Source organism: Mobula hypostoma, chromosome 20, assembly GCF_963921235.1.
Source record: "Mobula hypostoma chromosome 20, sMobHyp1.1, whole genome shotgun sequence".
NCBI lineage: Eukaryota > Metazoa > Chordata > Chondrichthyes > Myliobatiformes > Myliobatidae > Mobula > Mobula hypostoma.
In genome coordinates, this window is record NC_086116.1 from 58,017,316 (window position 1) to 58,035,453 (window position 18,138).

An 18,138-nucleotide genomic window follows, 5' to 3' on the forward strand; every position below is an offset into this window, starting at 1 on the left:
GCCTCAGCTTATGAAGGCAAGTTTATCAGACGCCTTCACTACTTGTCACTTCAGTTTGTCAGCAGTAAAAATCCAGTGCCCTTTACTATAGAAACAGGTAAGTATGTTGTACGTTTCTGAAAGCGAAAAGGCTTTGCTAATTTCAGCGTGACCTGCATGAGTCTTTACACATTGGCTATGTAATAATATTGGTGTTGGCCCTATCTCCAAAGAAGTTACAGCATAAACAATTTCAGTAGCAAGAGGTTTGTATTAAATCATATCCTCTTTCTGATTCATTACAACTTTCCTCTTCATTTCAGCCATTTCTAAAGTATTTGATGGCATTTCTTGCCAGGTTTTTAAGATTTTTAGGAAGCTGCCTCATTTTTGGTTTTGCATTGATTATGCTGCGAAGTATCTTGCAGTATGTAAAGAAATTTTCTCACCACTGCTGTCCTAATGGTTTTTCCTGTTCCAATATTTGTCTACAACCCAGGTCTCTTTCTATGACAACATTTGCCTGTCACTCCACCCATTACTACATCAAATTTTAAAAAGGCTATTTCTACTTGTTGGGAGTAACACTATTTGCTGGATGATATGTTCCCTCTGTTCAGGATGTATACTGGAAGGCTGTTGAAACCATCACAACAGAACCTGCTTGCCCAACATCTACAGCATGTTCACAAGTGTTTCCAGTTGTTAGATAACCAACAGGGATCTAAATGCTGTCGATTTTGCTTTTTTCCCTCTGTCCCTACTATTAAATTAACACCACTGCTTTTCTTTTAGTAAAGTTAACCAAATTGGAGGAATGAATTCCAAGACTTTTATGGTGTTTATGGAGGCTGATATCTCTTTAAATGTTAATTGGATAATGATGGGTTGGAATCAAAAGAATCCTGTAATTGTCAATTTTTGACTACTTACAACATTTTATCTGTATGTAAGCTTTATTAAAAATTTCTGCATTACCTGGGATACTGGCAAAAACTACGTTATTACCCAAAAACAAGGGAAATCTGTTAATTTGTAATAGATCTTGTGTTGTAGCAATAGATCAAAATCTACAAAGGGAATTTGGATTGAATGTATTCAAACAGCATAATTCTTGCATGTTGATCCAAGCTGTTTGTTTCTAAACATCTGTTTGTTCAGGGTTTATTGTGTATTAACTTGTCTGCAGTTAAATTATTTCTTTTTTAATTTGTTTAGCTCCCTATGAAGGTGGTGTATGGAAAGTTAGAGTGGACCTACCAGACAAATATCCTTTCAAATCTCCTTCCATAGGTAAGAACTTATTGTCTTTTATGTCCAAGTGATTAAATCAAAGAACACTGTATATAGAGAATCATGAAGGTTTCCTTGATTTTAAGATTTATCCGATGAACAAATCATGTAATGTTGAAAAATTAAATCCTCTATGTAGAGCACTGCTTGAAGAATTTTGTATGGATGAGCTGGTGAGATCAGGATGGGGATCAGATAGAATTAAGTTGCATGTTGGAACTTGTTCTTGGTTTGGAGCCAATAGGTCCATTTATTAGAGTGTAATTGCAACTCTGAACTGTTCCTTGCAAGGTATTTCTGGCTTTTTGGAGAAAAATGCTTGAGATAAAAGGACAGAGTCCTGCCATTTTTCCTTGGTTCTTTGAACACCTAGCATGCTTATGCGTTAAGGTGTACTATGGTGCCTCGGTGTCCCTGTAATCAGTGCAAGAGGGTATGTTTCTAATGCTGACCTGAAACAGCCTATGTGTTAGCAAGAGCTTGGGTGTATCTTTGTAGCAGTGTTAATTTGGAGAGGACTGCAATGAGTTCTTGCCTTTTGTTTCTTAGGTTAATTGAGATTAATGTTGATTTTGGCATTGAAGATACCCTGCTGTGTATAAATTAGCTTTAATTCTGATGGATTGGATTTGGAAGCACCCAGTATCCATCCATTTCACATTAATGATATTTGCTTTCAATTGTAATGTAGTAATTGGGGCAAACAAGCTGTGCTCCTACGCCATCCTAAATCTTCTTTTTATGATGCATGAAATAGTTTCAGATGTTAAGCAATCTTTCCTGTCAAAGACCTGGGTTTGAAACACAAGGAACTATTGAGGCTAAAAAGAGGTAAAACCTAGTTAATTGACACCACTATGGTACTTTATACATTATATGTATATAAATAAAAAAATCGGGAAGCTACGAATGTATAATGTACCATCTTGGTGTCAATTAACTAGGTTTTACTCTTTTTAATATATATATTTTCACTCTTACTCATTTACGGGATGTGGGCATCCCCAGCATTTATTGCCCATCCCTAGTTGCCCTTGAGAAGATGGTGAAGAGCTGCTTCCTTGAAACGCTGCAGTCCCTGAGGTGAGGATACACCCACAGTGCTGTTAGGGAGGGAATTCCATGATTTTGACCCAACAACAATGAAGGAATGGTGATATGTTTGCAAATCAGGATGGTGATGATTTCCAAGTGGTGGTGATCCCAAGTATCTGCTGTTCTCTTCCTTCTAGATCAGGTGTCCCCAACCTTTATCGCACCGTGGACCAGTTTAATATTGATAATATTCTTGCGGACCAGCCGATGGGGGGTGGGGGGGTTGGTGGTGGTGGTGGTGTTCAAGTTCAACAGTGCTTGATAGGGAATGAGGAAAGATGCAGCTGACTCATATGGTTTCATATCGCCAAATCATATCGTTTCCTCAAGGCCCGGTAGCACATGCTTGGCGGCCCGGTGGTTGGGGACCGCTGTTCTAGATGGTAGTGGTTGTGGGGCTGGAAGGTGCTGCCTTAGGAACTTTGTGTTTTTGCAGTGCCTCTTGTAGATAGTACACACTGCTGCAACTGTTCATTGAAGGTGGGGGGATTGGATACTTGTAGAAGGAGGTCTATCAAGTGGGCTGTCTCGCATTGGATGGTGTAAAGCTCCTTGAGTGTTGATGGAGCTGCACTCATCCATGCAAGTGGCGAGTATTCCATTACACTCCTGACCTGAGCCTTGTAGATGATGGACAGGCTTTGGGGAGTCGGGAAGTGAGTTTCACATGGCAGGATTCCTAGCCTTCGACCTGCTCTGGTAGCCATGGCATTTATACGGCTAGACCAGTTCAGTTTCCTGTTAATGGTAACCCCCCAGGACGTTGATAGGGGACTCAGTGATGGTGATGCCACTGAGTGTCAAGGGACGATGGTTAGATCCCCTCTTGTTGGAGCTGGTCATTGGCTAGCACTTGCGTGGCTCAAATGTTATTTGCTGCTTGTCAGCCCAAGCCTAGATATTGTCCAGGTCCTGCTGCATTTGTGTGTGAACTGCTTCACTATCTGAGGAGTCATGAATGGTGCAGAACATTGTGTAGTCATCTGCGAACATCCCCACTTCTGACTTTATGATGGAAGGAAGGTCATTGTTGAAGCAGCCGAAGGTGGTTGGTCCTAGGACATATGTACTAAATTTCTAGTGCTGCTTGTTCTTTTCAATCACTGTCCTTGTATTAGACCCAAGTAGTTCACTTTTGGCATTCGATGTGATTACGACAAAAACAAAACTCCTAGTCTTCCTTGACTTTTCAACATTGATCACAGCATCCACTTCAAAAGGTTTCTTCAGTGTTTGATCACATTTGTCAAGTTCTGTTTGGAATAATCCTTTTTTAACCAGTGAATTACTAGCAACAGCAATCTTCCTGCAGTTATGCTGTGACCGATAGTGTCTCCAAAGAAATAGTGTATGCATATATATTGACACCCAAACATGAGCAGTTTCAAGTTCCTGGGTGCCAACATCTGTGAAGATCTATCCTGGGCCCAGAATATATTGCAATTATAGACAGTGGCTATATTTCAAGAGGAGTCTGAGGAAAGACTCTAGCAAATTCCTACAGATACACCGCAGAGAGCATTCTAACTGGTTGCATCACTGCCTGGCATGGAGGGGCCACTGCGCAGGATTGGAAAAAACTGCAGAAAGTTGTAAAGTCAGCCAGCTCCATCATGGGAAATAGCCTCCCTAGCATTGAGGACACCTTCAATCTGTCATTAAGGACCCCCCCCCCCCCCGCCGCCAAAATACCCAGGATATGCCATCTTATTGCTACCATCAAGGAAGAGGTAAAGGAGCCTGAAAATACACACTCAATGTTTTAGGAAAAGCTTCCCCACAGCCATCAGATTTCTGAATAGACAATGAACTCATGTACACTACCTCCATATTTTTCTCTTTTTGTGCTACTTAATCTAATTTTTATATATATTTTTATTGTGATTTGTCATTTTTGTTTACTTGTATAATACATTTATATAGAAAATCAAAGTATATCTTTTGAAACTTTACTGCACCATCTGGAAAATAGTATTTGTAGTTTTTATGTATTGTAATGTACTGCTGCTGCAAAACAACAAAGCAGCAAATTTCACAACATGACACTGATATTAAATCTGATTATGATTTTGATGTATTTGAGTGCAGTAAGCCAATTGCAGATTTTTCCCCATTGTGAACACCCTGTGACTGGAAGGTTGAAGGATCAAATGTGAGAAAGGGATCTGAAGATAGGGGATTCTAATTTTATCACTTGCAAAGGATTAGTTGTTTTGGAGTGAAGAATGATGCAAGCTTAATTAGAAGTTCATCCAGCAATGTTTCAATGGCTGGCATTCTCAACACTCAGGTAAAGGTAATTCATGTCCAGAAATGTACAGACAAAATTCTGGAATGATGCATGAGGACCTGAAAATGCATGTCAATATTAAAGTGAGGATAAAATCTATTTTCAATGGTGAGTGGTTGTGGGGTGGGGTTAGGGAATCTCATGTTTGGCCTTCATCTCATTTGACTTCTCCCTTGTCCCTAATTTGTTAAGTCTTGCCTTTCTGATATACAGTATTCAATGAAAAGAAACTTTCTCCAATTAAATAATGAAAAGTGCAAGCACTGTGGTTCTCACCAAGAACTTCTAAGCTGTATGTATTGACTTGATCTGACACCCTGGCAACAGTATATTGGAGAAGGAAGGTAAATGGGGTACTTTTTTTCAACCTTGGTATCATATTTGAACTTGGATTGGTCTCGGATCATTTATTCACACCACCATTAAGAATGCCCATTTATAATTGTCTTAACTTTGTCCTGCTTCAGTCCATCTCCAAAAAAACTTCATCTCTACCTATATTATTCCTCAATGCTTTAAAGCATGATGGGCTAACCTCTAAGTCCAGATACTCTACTTAAAATGAGGTCATTGAAAAATCTGCTGCCAGTTTCCTAAGTTCTATGCTCTCACTATCCCTATGTTATTTTCTCCTTGTAGGTGTTTATGTATTTGCTGGTATTGCAAAGATAAATTGAGAAAGCAAATTTAAGGGAAATTGCAAAAGGTTGTACAGGGGGCTGGTAGGTTGCATGTGAGGAAATGTAAACTTGTTTAATCTGGCAGGAAGGAAAGAAAAACTACCCTTTAAATGGTGAATAATATGTATTGGTATATGGAAGAATTTAAATGTGCTAGTTTCTAAAGTGTAGGAAGTTAACAGGCAGGTAAAACAAATTTTTGTCTTCCTCAACATAGTATTTAGCCTTTATTGAGTTTAGATTAAAAAGTAAAGAAATATTAAAGCAAATAGTTTCTATATCCAAGGATAGGCTGTGGCTGGTGCAGAGTAAATACACCAGATTGATTTAAGAGATAAGTGGTTATCCTAAGTGATTTGAGTAGAAATTTATAGGAAAGACAACTTGTACTGAAACTTGAGGTATTTAAAGGGTTTACCATGGTAGAGGCTGAGTAACTGGTTCCTATGTTTGCAGAACTTTAAAATGGAAATTAATTAATGGAATAACTTATCATTTGGTTAAGAACCTTTGGGAGTTTCTCCTTCAAAAGGCCTGCAAATGCTCACTTTTAGATAATGTTGAAGATGGATATTGATCAAAATTTTGAGGTGCCAGAGTTGAAAGATGTAGGGATTGAAAAGTAAAGTAAAAGATATTGTAAAAGCCAGAATTTTTGAGTAATAAAAGTAAGCATATTCAATTCCTGTTTCTTTTTGTGGTTAAGTCATACCTTGATTTTTAAAATTATTAGTCTTGTTTTCAAATCCTGTAGTGCTTAGCCATTCTGTATCTGTGCAGTGTCCCCCAGTCTTGTATTTCCTGCAGGATATCTCTGCGTATCCATTTTGTCTCCTCTTCCCACCCTCCCTCAGCCCCATTGCTTCTGAACATACTGCAATGTTTATGGTTGTTCCTGCATTACTTAAGAATTCCCTCCATGAATCTTTCCCACTGAGCAAGCTTAACTTTTCAAAGTCTGTCCTTAAAACTACTTGTGCAGTCCCTTGGTATCTAATTTGATTTAATAAAAGTTTCAAAGGTACACTTAAAGTCAGAGAAATGTATACAATATACAACCTGAAATGCTTTTTCTTGGCAACCATCCACGAAAACAGAGGAGTGTCCCAAAGAATGAATGGCAGTTAAATGTTAGAACTGCAAAGCCCCCCCAGCTCCCCCTCCTTCACGTAAGCAGCAGCAAAGCAACAATCCCCCTCCCCCACCAGCAAAAAAAAAGCATCAGCACCCACCACCGAGCACTCAAGCATGAGCAAAGCAACAGCAAAAACACAGACTTGCAGTTATCCCAAAGGCTACTCATTCACCCGATATTCGACATACCACAGGTTTCTCTCTCCCTAATAAGGGAGAAAGTGGTATCTCCGTTTCACAGCAAGAGGGGAGACATAACAAACAACTCGCCGGTTTGCGATGTTAGAAGTCCGTTGCGTCACTTTTGCTGAGCTTTGGGCCCAAAGATTTCAGATCTCTGGGTACACAGCCAGAGATCTTCCAACTCCCACGACATACTGATCTCCTGCTGGGACACCAACCTTCAATCATCCTGTCTCCAGAGCCACAAAATTTCGGAGCCCTGAAGGCACGCTGGGCTCTTAGGCTGCATCCTTGGCATGTCGAATAACGGCCAGTCATAAAATCCCGAGAGGAGGTCCCATTTCAGTCAGCGTGTAGCTCCAGGTCAGGGTCTTCAAAAGAACCCTGAAAGGAAAAAATAAAGATATTAAAGATGGAACTAGAGCTGTTTCCGAAGATGCAAGCAAAGCAGTCGCTGTTGCTTTGTTGGTAGATAAGGGATGGAAAGGAGGTACGTCTTGGGATGGATTTGAAAGAGAAAGAGCTATGTATCTGTTGCCTCTCTGAGAGTGAAAAATAACAGTGTGCTCAGAGTTTAAATGAATGACAGTTTCTATTTATGTAGTGATTTAAACAGAGTAAAATGCCAAAATATATTCCATGATGATAATTGAAACAAAGAGGGTAGTTGTTATAGGAAAATTCTACAATAAGCAGTACAGCTATGTGCCCATTGAAGTGATTTTAAAATGGGGTATGTAAAGGGCCATAATTAAAGATCTCAGTAGCTTGGATAACCAGAGGAAATTAGAAATGTGAAGTGGTTAAATAGTAACATTTGGCCCTCTCCATTCCATTCTCCTGCCTGCTCCTCAACTCCTGACGCTCTTACTCATCAAAAATCCTTTCAGCCTCTGCTTTAAGTGTACCAAATGACTTGGCTTCCGCGGTCATCTGTGGTAACGAATTCCACAGATTCACCATATTCTGGCCAAGGAAACTCCACCTTATCTCTGTTGTAAAGGAATATCCTCGTATTCCAAGAAAGTGCCCTCTGGTCTTAGACTCTTCGGCTACTCTCCATGTTCTCTTTGTCTAGGTCTTTCAATATTCGATAGGTTTCAGTGCAGCCACAGGTGAGCATTACATGGGTGATATGCAGTTGGATTGAGTTGGCTGATTAGATTTTTCAATGATTAAACAGAGGATAAATCCAACGTAGATAGTCTCATCCACTAGCATGGGCTTTTCCAAGACTACCGTACTCAAGATCTGCTAGGGGTTGGGGAAGAAATTCCATTGACAAGGTGAGTGTGACCGACTTGACAAGACCATATTGATGATGGTGTCAAGGAGCTAAGTATAATTGAAGTTGGTAGAAATTGAACTCTTATCGGCTGGAATTGTACGGGGCACTAAGTAGTCCAACTATCTTTATTTGCCTTATAACAATCGGAATTGACATGCAGTTTCAATATATACATGAGAAGGGTCAATGCCTGTTCATCTCTATTTATGAAAAGTCATCAGATATTGGTGCGTGTAACAAACACACACAAAATGCTGCAGGAACTCAGCAGGCCAGACAGCATCTATGGAAAAGAGTAAACAGTTGACGTTTTGGGCTGAGAACCTTCATCAGGACTGAATCCCATTTTGCAAAGCATTTTCTCCTTTCCTGCTCCATACAGGAGCTAACTTGACTTGCTTTCTTTATTCCTTCTGAGAGTTGGCATAGCTGCACTTTACACTGCAGTATTATTCTCACTTAAGTAATGAAATTGATGTAATTGCATGCTGGCACTGCAAAGAAAACCATCTGCAGTGCGTAATATCACAACTCTTGGGCTCTGAAATCCAGACCTGCAGAGTTGGTGACAAATGGCAGAAAAGTAATAATGGTTGTTTTTAATACATAAGGAGAAAGCTTTTATGTGTATGAAAGAAAGTATTTCAAGATTTAAGTTCCCTGCCAGCAAGTACAGAAATAACACCTTATATGCATAACTCAGATATATTTCATAATTCAAATGAAATATAGGGTTTCATAATTTTCTAATTTCCTTAAATTGGACAGTTTTAATGGTAAAGGATTTAAAAAGTGAATTCTACAATATAGTGTGAAGATTGAACAAGTCAGAAATTTGGAACTGGAAGGAGATTAGAGAGGAAGGAGAAGTGAAATGGGGGTGATGACGATTTCAACATGAGGATGAGAATTTTAACTTTGCTTCTGTTCCAGGACTTCAGTGGGTTCTAGGTTGACAGAGGTGTAAGAGGGTAATTATATGGGCACCATACTTCTAAATCCACTTTATGGAAAGAAGCAGAGAGATCCCCAGCCGGGAATGAACTGGCAACCAGGACTGTGTGTAGCCTGACTTAAACTGAAATGAGGTAGAAATTCAAGGTCAAATGAATCAGAGTCAGAAGTAGTTTTAATATCATTGGTATATGTTGGGAAATGTTTGGAGCAGCAGTACTTGCAATACCTAATAAAAGCTATAAATAACAATATGATGTATATGTGTGTTTATGTGAGTGTATAAGATTAGTGCAAACAGAGAGCCAAAAGAGAAACAAAATAGTGAGGTAGTGTTCATAGGTTCATTGTCCATTCAGAAATCTGATGGTGGAGGGGAAAAGAGTGTTCCTAAAATGTTAATTGTGTGTTTTCAGGCTCCTGTGATGGTAGCAATGCGAGGACAGCATGTCCTTGGTGATGGGTCCTTGATGACAGATGCCACCTTTTATGAGGCATCACTTTTTGAAGGTGTCCTCTGCTGGGAAGGCTAATGACCATAATGGCGATGGTTGATTTTGCAATTTACTGCAGCCTTTTCCCATCTTGTGACCCCTCTACAGTACCTCTTAGGTGACATACCAAGTCTCCTCAAACTCCTGATGAAGTATAGTCACTGCTTTGTTTATGTAATTTGTAAGGTTGCTTCCATCTGTTTCTGTGCCATGCTGCCTTTGTAATTGCATTTTCCTCGTGTCAAGGCAGATTCCAGCCAATTTAAAACTGCTTCCCATTTAATGCTGGATATTCAAACGTGGTAATCCAGAGACAATGAAAAGGTTAAGCCAGGTGTTGAAGTAAAAGTTAGGTGTCATTGGCTATATGCTAACTAATATGTATTTGCCAAGAGTCAGTAGATGATTGTGGAATAGAATGGAGGTGAGGATTGTTCCTTGAGAGGGGCAACAGTGGAGGCATGCAAAAGATAAGCCATTGCTAATGTTTTTTGGCAGCAGATGAAAGTGAAATTAGAATCAAATGGGTGTTGTATTACCTGGAAAGCTTACAATGGGGAGTTGGAGGAAGAATGTGGCACTCTAAATCATTGCAAAAACAAGTTGTAAGTAGTGACATTTACTAGAGCTGGATGAGTTGATTAACAGTGACAATAGGTTGATTGGGGGTTCAGAGCAAAAGTTTGGGAAAGAGCACACATTTGAGGGTGCTAATATGTCAAAGCAAAGGAAGTTGGAGGTGGAGTGATAATCTGCCATTTCTGCTTTGCAGATTTAAACAGAAGGGGGACACTAGTTGAGAACAGATAATAGGATCAGCAAATTTGCAGGTGACAGTGTCGTCGATGGCGAGGAAGGCCATCATGGCTTGCAGGAGGATCTGCATCAGCTGGAAAAATGGGCTGAAAAATGGCAGGTGGAGCTTAATGAAGATAAGTGTGATGCTTTGCACTTCAGTAGGACCATCCAGGGTAGGTCTTACACAGTGAATGGCAGGGCAGTAAGATGTGTGGTAAAACAAAGGAATTGGGGAATACAAGTTCATAATTCATTGAAAGTGGCATCATGGTTAGATACTGCCATAAAGCTTTTGGCACATTGGCCTTCACATACCTATGTATTGAATACAGGAGATGGGATGTTATGATGAAGTTTTATAAGATGTTGGTGAGGCCTAACTTGGAGTATTCTGGCCAGTTTTGGTCACCTACCTACAGGAAAGATGTAAATAAGGTTGAAGGAGTACAGAGAAAACTTACAAGGATGTTGCCGGGTCTGGAGGATCTGAGTTGAAAGGAAAGATTGAATAGGTTAGGACTGTATACCTTAGAATGGAGAAGACTGAGAGGAGATTTGACAGAGGTATACAAAATTAAGGGGTATAGACAGGGTTAATGCAAACAGGCTTTTTCCACTGCGGTTAGGTGGGACTACAACCAGAGGTCATGGTTAAGGGTGAAAGGTAAGAAGTTTAAGGGGAACATGAGGAGAAACTTCACTCAGTCATGAGAGTATGAAATGAGCTGCCAGCACAAGTGGTGCATATAAGCTCAATTTCAATGATCAAGAGAAGTTTGGATAGGTACATGGATGGTAGGTGTATGGAGGGTTATGGTCCCAGTGCATGTCGATGGGAGTAGGCAGTTTAAATGATTTTGGCATGACCAGATGGGCTGAAGGGCCTGTTTCTGTGCTGTACTACTTTGACTCTGACTTCATAACGTGCCACCTAATTTAAGCAGCAGGAAGAGAAGTTCTTTTAATTGCTGATTTTAATAGGATTGGGCAGCAGCTGGCATGAGGGAGTAATTTAAATCGAGATTAGAATATCAAAGATGGTAGTTGGCTTTTATTTGAAAGATCAATAATGACAAAAATACCGTGATAATTGGGATACTGGTGTTTAGCTGGTTGAGGTTTTGGAAGTACAAGCGTAATTGAAGCAGGTGAGTGTTTTTCCAGTGGCAGTACAGAAAGTAGTTTAAGGAATATGGTGGAATACAAAGATACTAATCACAAATGATACTGTTGGTAATTTAAGACAATGGAATTATAATACTGACAGCAAGGTCAAAGGATTGAGAATATTTGAGGAAAGCCATTATGAAGGAATGGAGGACAATGAATTTGAGGCAGAGAATGAGGTGAATTACTGAGTATGAGAAGCCACAAGAGGTGCCAATCTATCAGGGAAAGCAGTAGAGTTTACTCTTGAGGGAAATATGTTATTGCATTAAAGTAAATGTTATTAAAATAAGCCTCCAATACAGCAGGGTTACGAGCATCTATGTAGAGAGAAAACTCTGTTTGGGTGAGATCTGTGTCCAAACTTGGCTTGCACTTTAAACACGTGAGGTTCTTGTTTTCTCATAATGACTAATGCTGACATTAGGAAAGGCTATTAAACATCATGCTAGGGTGATCTAACCAGTTCCCCTCTACCATCACTCTCCTCCGTCTAGCAGAATTAGTCCTTGCTCTTAATAATTTCTCCTTTGGCTCCTCCCATTTCCTCCAAACTAAAGGTGTAGCCATGGGCACCCATATGGGTCCCAGCTATGCCTGCTGTTTTGTTGGCTTTGTGGAACAATCCATGTTCCAAACCGATTCTGGTATCTGTCCCCCACTTTTCCTTTGCTACATCGACGACTGTATTGGCGCTGCTTTCTGCACGCATGCTGAGCTCGTTGACTTCATTAACTTTGCCTCCACTCTCACCCTGCCCTCAAGTATACCTGGTCCATTTCCGACACCTCCCTCCCCTTTCTCGATCTCTCTGTCTCTATCTCTGGAGACAGCTCATCTACTGATGTCTACTATAAGCCTACAGACTCTCACAGCTACCTGGACTATTCCTCTTCTCACCCTGTCTCTTGCAAAAATGCCATCCCCTTCTCGCAATTTCTCCATCTCCACCGCATCTGCTCTCAGGATGAGGATTTTCATTCCAGGACGAAGGAGATGTCTTCCTTTTTTAAAGATAGGGGCTTCCTCCACCATCAACTCTGCTGTCAAACGCGTCTCTCCTATTTCACGCACATCTGCTCTCACCCCATCCTCCCGCCACCCCACTAGGGATAGGGTTCCCCATGTCCTCACCTACCAGCCCAGCAGCCTCCGGGTCCAACACATAATTCTCCGTAACTTCTGCCACCTCCAACGGGATCCCACCATTAAACACATCTTTCCTCCCCTCCCCCCCTCCCCCCGCTTTCCACAGGGATTGCTCCCTATGCGACTCCCTTGTCCATTCATTCCACCCCCCCATCCCTTCCCACAGATCTCCCTCCCGGCACTTACCCTTGTAAGCGGAACAAGTTCTACCCATGCCCTTACACTTCCTCCCTCACCACCATTCAGGGCCCCAGACAGTCCTTCCAGGTGAGGCGACACTTCACCTGTGAGTCGGTTGGGGTGATGTACTGCGTCCGGTGCTCCCGATGTGGCCTTCTATATATTGGCGAGACCCGACGCAGGCTGGGAGACCGTTTCGCTGAACACCTATGCTCTCTCTGTCAGAGAAAGCAGGATCTCCCAGTGGCCACACATTTTAATTCCACATCCCATTCCTATTCTGGTATGTCTATCCACGGCCTCCTCTACTGTAAAGATGAAGCCACACTCAGGTTGGAGGAATAACACCTTATATTCCGTCAGGGTAGCCTCCAACCTGATTGCATGAACATTGACTTCTCTAACTTCCGTTAATGCCCCTCCTCCCCTTCTTACCCCATCCCTTATTTATTTATTATTTATTATTTTTTCCTTTTTTTCCTCTCTCTTTTTTCTCCCTCTGTCCCTCTCACTATAACTCCTTGCCTGCTCTGTATCTTCCTCTGGGCTCCCCTCCCCCTTTCTTTCTCCCTAGGCCTCCCATCCCATGATCCTCTCCCTTCTCCAGCCTTGTATCCCTTTTGCCAATCAACTTTCCAGCTCTTGGCTCCATCCCTCCCCCTCCTGTCTTCTCCTATCATTTTGGATCTTGCCCCTCCCCCTCCCACTTTCAAATCTCTTACTATCTCTTCTTTCAGTTAGTCCTGATGAAGGGTCTCGGCCCGAAACGTCGACTGTACTTCTTCCTATAGATGCTGCCTGGCCTGCTGCGTTCCACCAGCATTTTGTGTGTGTTGCTTGAATTTCCAGCATCTGCAGATTTCCTCATGTGATCATGCTAGAGAATTGCCTTTCAGATTCTTTGCCAGATTAATCCAGTTCTGTTCAATGGGCATCGAATGGATGTGTCTTTAACCTTTATTTAATCACTTGTTTTATGTGTTTAGTTGACCCTTTTCCCCTTAATTACTCAGTAGTTGATAAACATCTCTGAGCTGGGCAGGGCTTACTGGCTAACAAATTTTCTGCATCAGGAGGCCTCAGTGCACCTCGACCGCCTGCCACTGTCTATACCACAGCACGGGAGGTCATGATGCCTTTGACTAGCAAGGCGAACCCTCCACATTGCATCAGTGTATGTGTGTGATGATTCTGGATGGGCAGTACCAGACTAGGATGTTCTAACCCATTATCTCAGTTGTGACCACTTTGTTGAGTCATGTTCCATCTATTGTATTAGTGAGGCCAGAGCAGCGTGACCTTGCAAGTCTGTGATTAGGCACCTGGCAGCCAGTTTAACTGCTCCCCTATTGTGTTTGGATCAATTTTTAAAACCTCAGTGTTTCTGAATTCCATAGTAACCAACAAGTGACAAACTGTTCAGATTGGCAAGCACAATAGGAGTTGATAGAATTAATGTGAGTTTGCATGAAGTGCGATGGTTAGAAAAACTCATTAACTACTTTGAAAATTAGGGGAGATGAAGTAAAGTTCTTCTTGAACCCATCACTCCTGGGGCATCAGCTGCTGCTAGCAACTTACTAGAATCCTCTGTCTTTCAAGTTACCTCAGATGTTGCCCATCTTCGAATATCCTTCCTCTCCCATGGATAGGGTTTTTGATGTTTCTGTTGGTGTTATTGTAGCACTGGATTTTTATGGGATGGTTTGCTAGCCCTCTGCCCAGTCCTCCTTTTACAGCTGGGCTTGGCACTGTCCATGGTGGAGTTATGAAGTCATGGAGGAGGCTTATTTTGGAGCACAAATACAAGCACAGATCTTTTGGGCTGAATAGCCAACTTAAAATCTAAATGTATTTAATAAACTTAAGGTTGTTTCATGTTGGATTTTATTTAGATTTTTGAAAAGTACGTGTGTGTACATAATTTTTTTTACATAATTTGTATTGTAATATTGCATGCACACACACAGAAAGGTGCCAGAAATGGACCAGTAACATCATGAAGGATCCCACCTACCCTGCGCATGGACTGTTTGTCCACTCCCATCAGGAAGGATGCTACGTATCATCCGCGCCAAGACCACCAAACTCAAAAGGTTACTTTCTCCAAACAGTAACGCTGATCAACACCTCCACCCACTAACTCCACTACTTTATTATTTCCTGTCAGTCACATGTAGAGTCTAGTGTCACTTTATGGACATACTTGTATGTACAGTGCCTATAAAGAGTTTTCATGTTTTATTGTTCTACAACATCAAATCACAGTGGATTTAATTTGTTTTATTTTGACACTGATCAACAGAAAAAGTTTCTCTGTGTCATAGTGAAAATTGTTCTCTACAAAGTGATCTAAATTAATTAGAAATATAAAACACAAAATAATTGAAAGCATAAATATTCACCCCATTTAAGTCAGTATTTAGTAAATGCACCTTTGGCAGTAATTACAACCTTGAGTTTGTGTGGATAGGTCTCTATCAGTTTTGCACACCTGGACACTGCAATTTCCCCCCATTCTTCTTTACACAGATGCCCAAGCTCTGTCAGATTGCATGGGGAACATGAGTGAACAGCTCTGTTCAAGTCCAGCCACAAATTCTCAATTGGATTGAAGTCTGGACTCTGACTTGCCACTCCAGGACATACAACTTTCTTGTTTTTAAGCCATTCTTGTGTAGCTTTGGCTTTATGCTCGGGGTAGTTGTCTTGCTGGAAGACAAATCTTCTCCCAAGTCTTACAGACTGAATCAAGTTTTCCTCCACAATTTCCCTGTATTTTGCAGCATTTATTTTACTCTCTGCCTTCACAAGCCTTCCAGGGCCTGCTGCAGTGAAATATCCCCACAGTATGATGCAGCCACCACCATGCTTCATGGTTTGATGTGTTTTTGATGTGCAGCGTTTGGCTTAGGTCAAACAAAGTATTTAGTCTGAAGACCAAAAAGCTCAATTTTTGTTTCATCAGACCATAGAACTGTCTTCCAGTTGACTTCAGAGTCACCCACGTGCCTTCTGGCAAACTGTAGCCGAAGTTTCATGTGAGTTTTTCTTTTCAACAGTGGCTTTCTGTTTGCCAGAAAGCTGTGACTGGTGAAGCAACCAGGCAGTAGTTATATGCGCGGTCTCTCCCATCTCAGCCACTGAAGCTTGTAATTCCTCCAGAGTTGTCAAAGGCTCTCTTGGTGGTCTCCCTCACTAGTCTCCTCCTTGCATGGTCACATCTTATGGCAAGGTCTGCACACCATCGCAGACTTCAAAGCTACGCGCAGTGGTGCTGCCAACATTGCTGCCTCTCTCCCAGATGAGCTAAATCATTTTGAAGCTCAGTTCGATGTCACCAACACTGAGCCCCCGAGGAGAACCGCTGAAGTGACCGGCACCTTGGTCATCTCTGAGCCTGAAGTACGCAGATCTTTCCAATGGGTGGACAGTCACAAGGCTGCGGGACCGGATGGCATCCCGGGGTGGGTACTCAGAGTGTGCACGGCGCAACTGGCAGGTGTGCTTACAGACACACTTAATATCTCTGTCTCCCAATGCAGAGTGCCCTCCTGCTTCAAAACATCCACCATTGTCCCTGTACATGAAAAGACCAAGGTAACATGTCTGAACCACTGGCATCGTGTTGCACTCATCTTAATAATAAGCAAATGCTTTGAGAGGCTGGTCAAGGATTACATCTGCAGCTTGCTGCCACCCACACTGGACCCCTTACAATTTGCCTACCAATCGAACCAATCGATAGATAATGCAATAGCCACAACTCTGCACACTGACCTTACACATCTGGAGAAGAAGGATGCTTATGTGAGAATGCTGTTCTTGGACTACAGTTCAACATTCTACACCATAATTCCCTCCTGGCTTGACAAGAAGCTCAGAGACCTTGGTCTTCACCCTGCCTTGTGCAGCTGGATCCTGGACTTCATGTCAGAGTGGGCTCCCTCACCTCTGCCCCTCTGACCATCAACACGGGTGCCCCTTAGGACTGTGTCCTAAGCTCCCTCCTTTACTCTCTGTGTACCCATGACTTTGTCGCCACCCACAGCTCTAATCTGCTAATTCAATTTGCTGACAATACTACATTGATTGGCCTTACCTCAAATAATAACGAGGCAGCCTACAGAGAAGTCATCATCACCCTGACATAGTGGTGTCAAGAGAACAACCTCTCCCTTAATGTCGCAAAAACAAAGCAGCTGATTGTGGACTACAGGAGGAATGGAGACAGGCTAACCCCTATTGACATCAATGGATCTGGGATTGGGAGGGTGAACAGCTTTAAGTTCCTTGGCAATACACATCACTGAGGATCTCACATGACATGTACATACAGACTGTGCAGTGGAAAAAAAGCACAATAGCACCTCTTTCACACAGACAGTTGAAGTTTGCAACGAGTCCCCAAATCCTAAAAACTTTCGACAGGGGCACAATTGAGAGCATCCTGACTGGCTGTATCACTGCCTGGTATGGGAACTGTACTTTCCTCAATCGCAGGACTCTGTATGGACAGCCCAGCGCATCTGTGGATGTGAACTTCCCACTATTCAGGACATTTACAGAGACAGGTGCATAAAAAGGGCCCAAAGGATCATTGGAGACCCGAGTCACCCCAACCACAAACTGTTCCAGGTGCTACCATGCGGAAAACGGTACCATAGCATTAAAGCCAAGACCAGCAGGCTCCAGGACAGCTTCTTCCACCAGATTAATTCACACTGATACAATTGTATTTCTGTGCTATATTGACTGTCCTGTTGTACGTACTATTTATTACAAATTACTATAAATTGCACATTGCACATTTAGATGGAGACATAACGTAACGATTTTTACTGCTCATGTATGTGAAGGATGTATGAAATAATTCAATTAATTTCAGTTTTTGAGGATGGCCTGCTCTAGACAGAATGTGCCATACTCTAAACATTCCTTGATGATTGATTTAACTGTACTCCAAGGAATATTCAGTGACTTGGAAATTTTTTTGTATCCATCTCCTGACTTGTGCTTTCCAATAACCTTTTCGTAGAGTTGCTTGGAGTGTTCTTTTGTCTTCATGGTGCAGTTTTTGCCAGAATATGGACTCACCAGCAGTTGGACCTTCCAAATACAGGTGTATTTTTACTACAGTTAATCTAAACACCTTGACTGCACATGGATCTCCAAAAACAGATCTCCATTTAGCTAATTATGTGACTTCTAAAACTAATCGGCTGCATCAGTGGTGATTTGGTGTGTTGTATTCAAGGGGGGTGAATACTTGTGTAATGATTTTGTTTTGTATTTGTAATTAATTTAGATCACTTTGTAGAGATCTATTTTCACTGACAGTTTTTTTTTCTGTTGATCAGTGTCAGAAAAGCCAAGTTAAATCCACTGTGATTCAATGTTGTAAAACAGTAAAGCATGAAAACTTTGGGGGGGAGGGTGTGGTTGAATACTTTT

General features: G+C 41.6%; 1 protein-coding gene across 1 annotated transcript in view; it reads left to right on the plus strand.

The window, feature by feature from the left end:
- ube2h (ubiquitin-conjugating enzyme E2H (UBC8 homolog, yeast)) overlaps positions 1–18,138 on the plus strand; it is a 126,186-nt gene that overhangs the window by 75,196 nt on the left and 32,852 nt on the right. Inside the window, exon 3 of the mRNA XM_063073018.1 lies at positions 1,198–1,272. Within this exon, the coding sequence (XP_062929088.1) occupies positions 1,198–1,272 (75 nt within the window). The remainder of the gene's footprint in view (positions 1–1,197; positions 1,273–18,138) is intronic.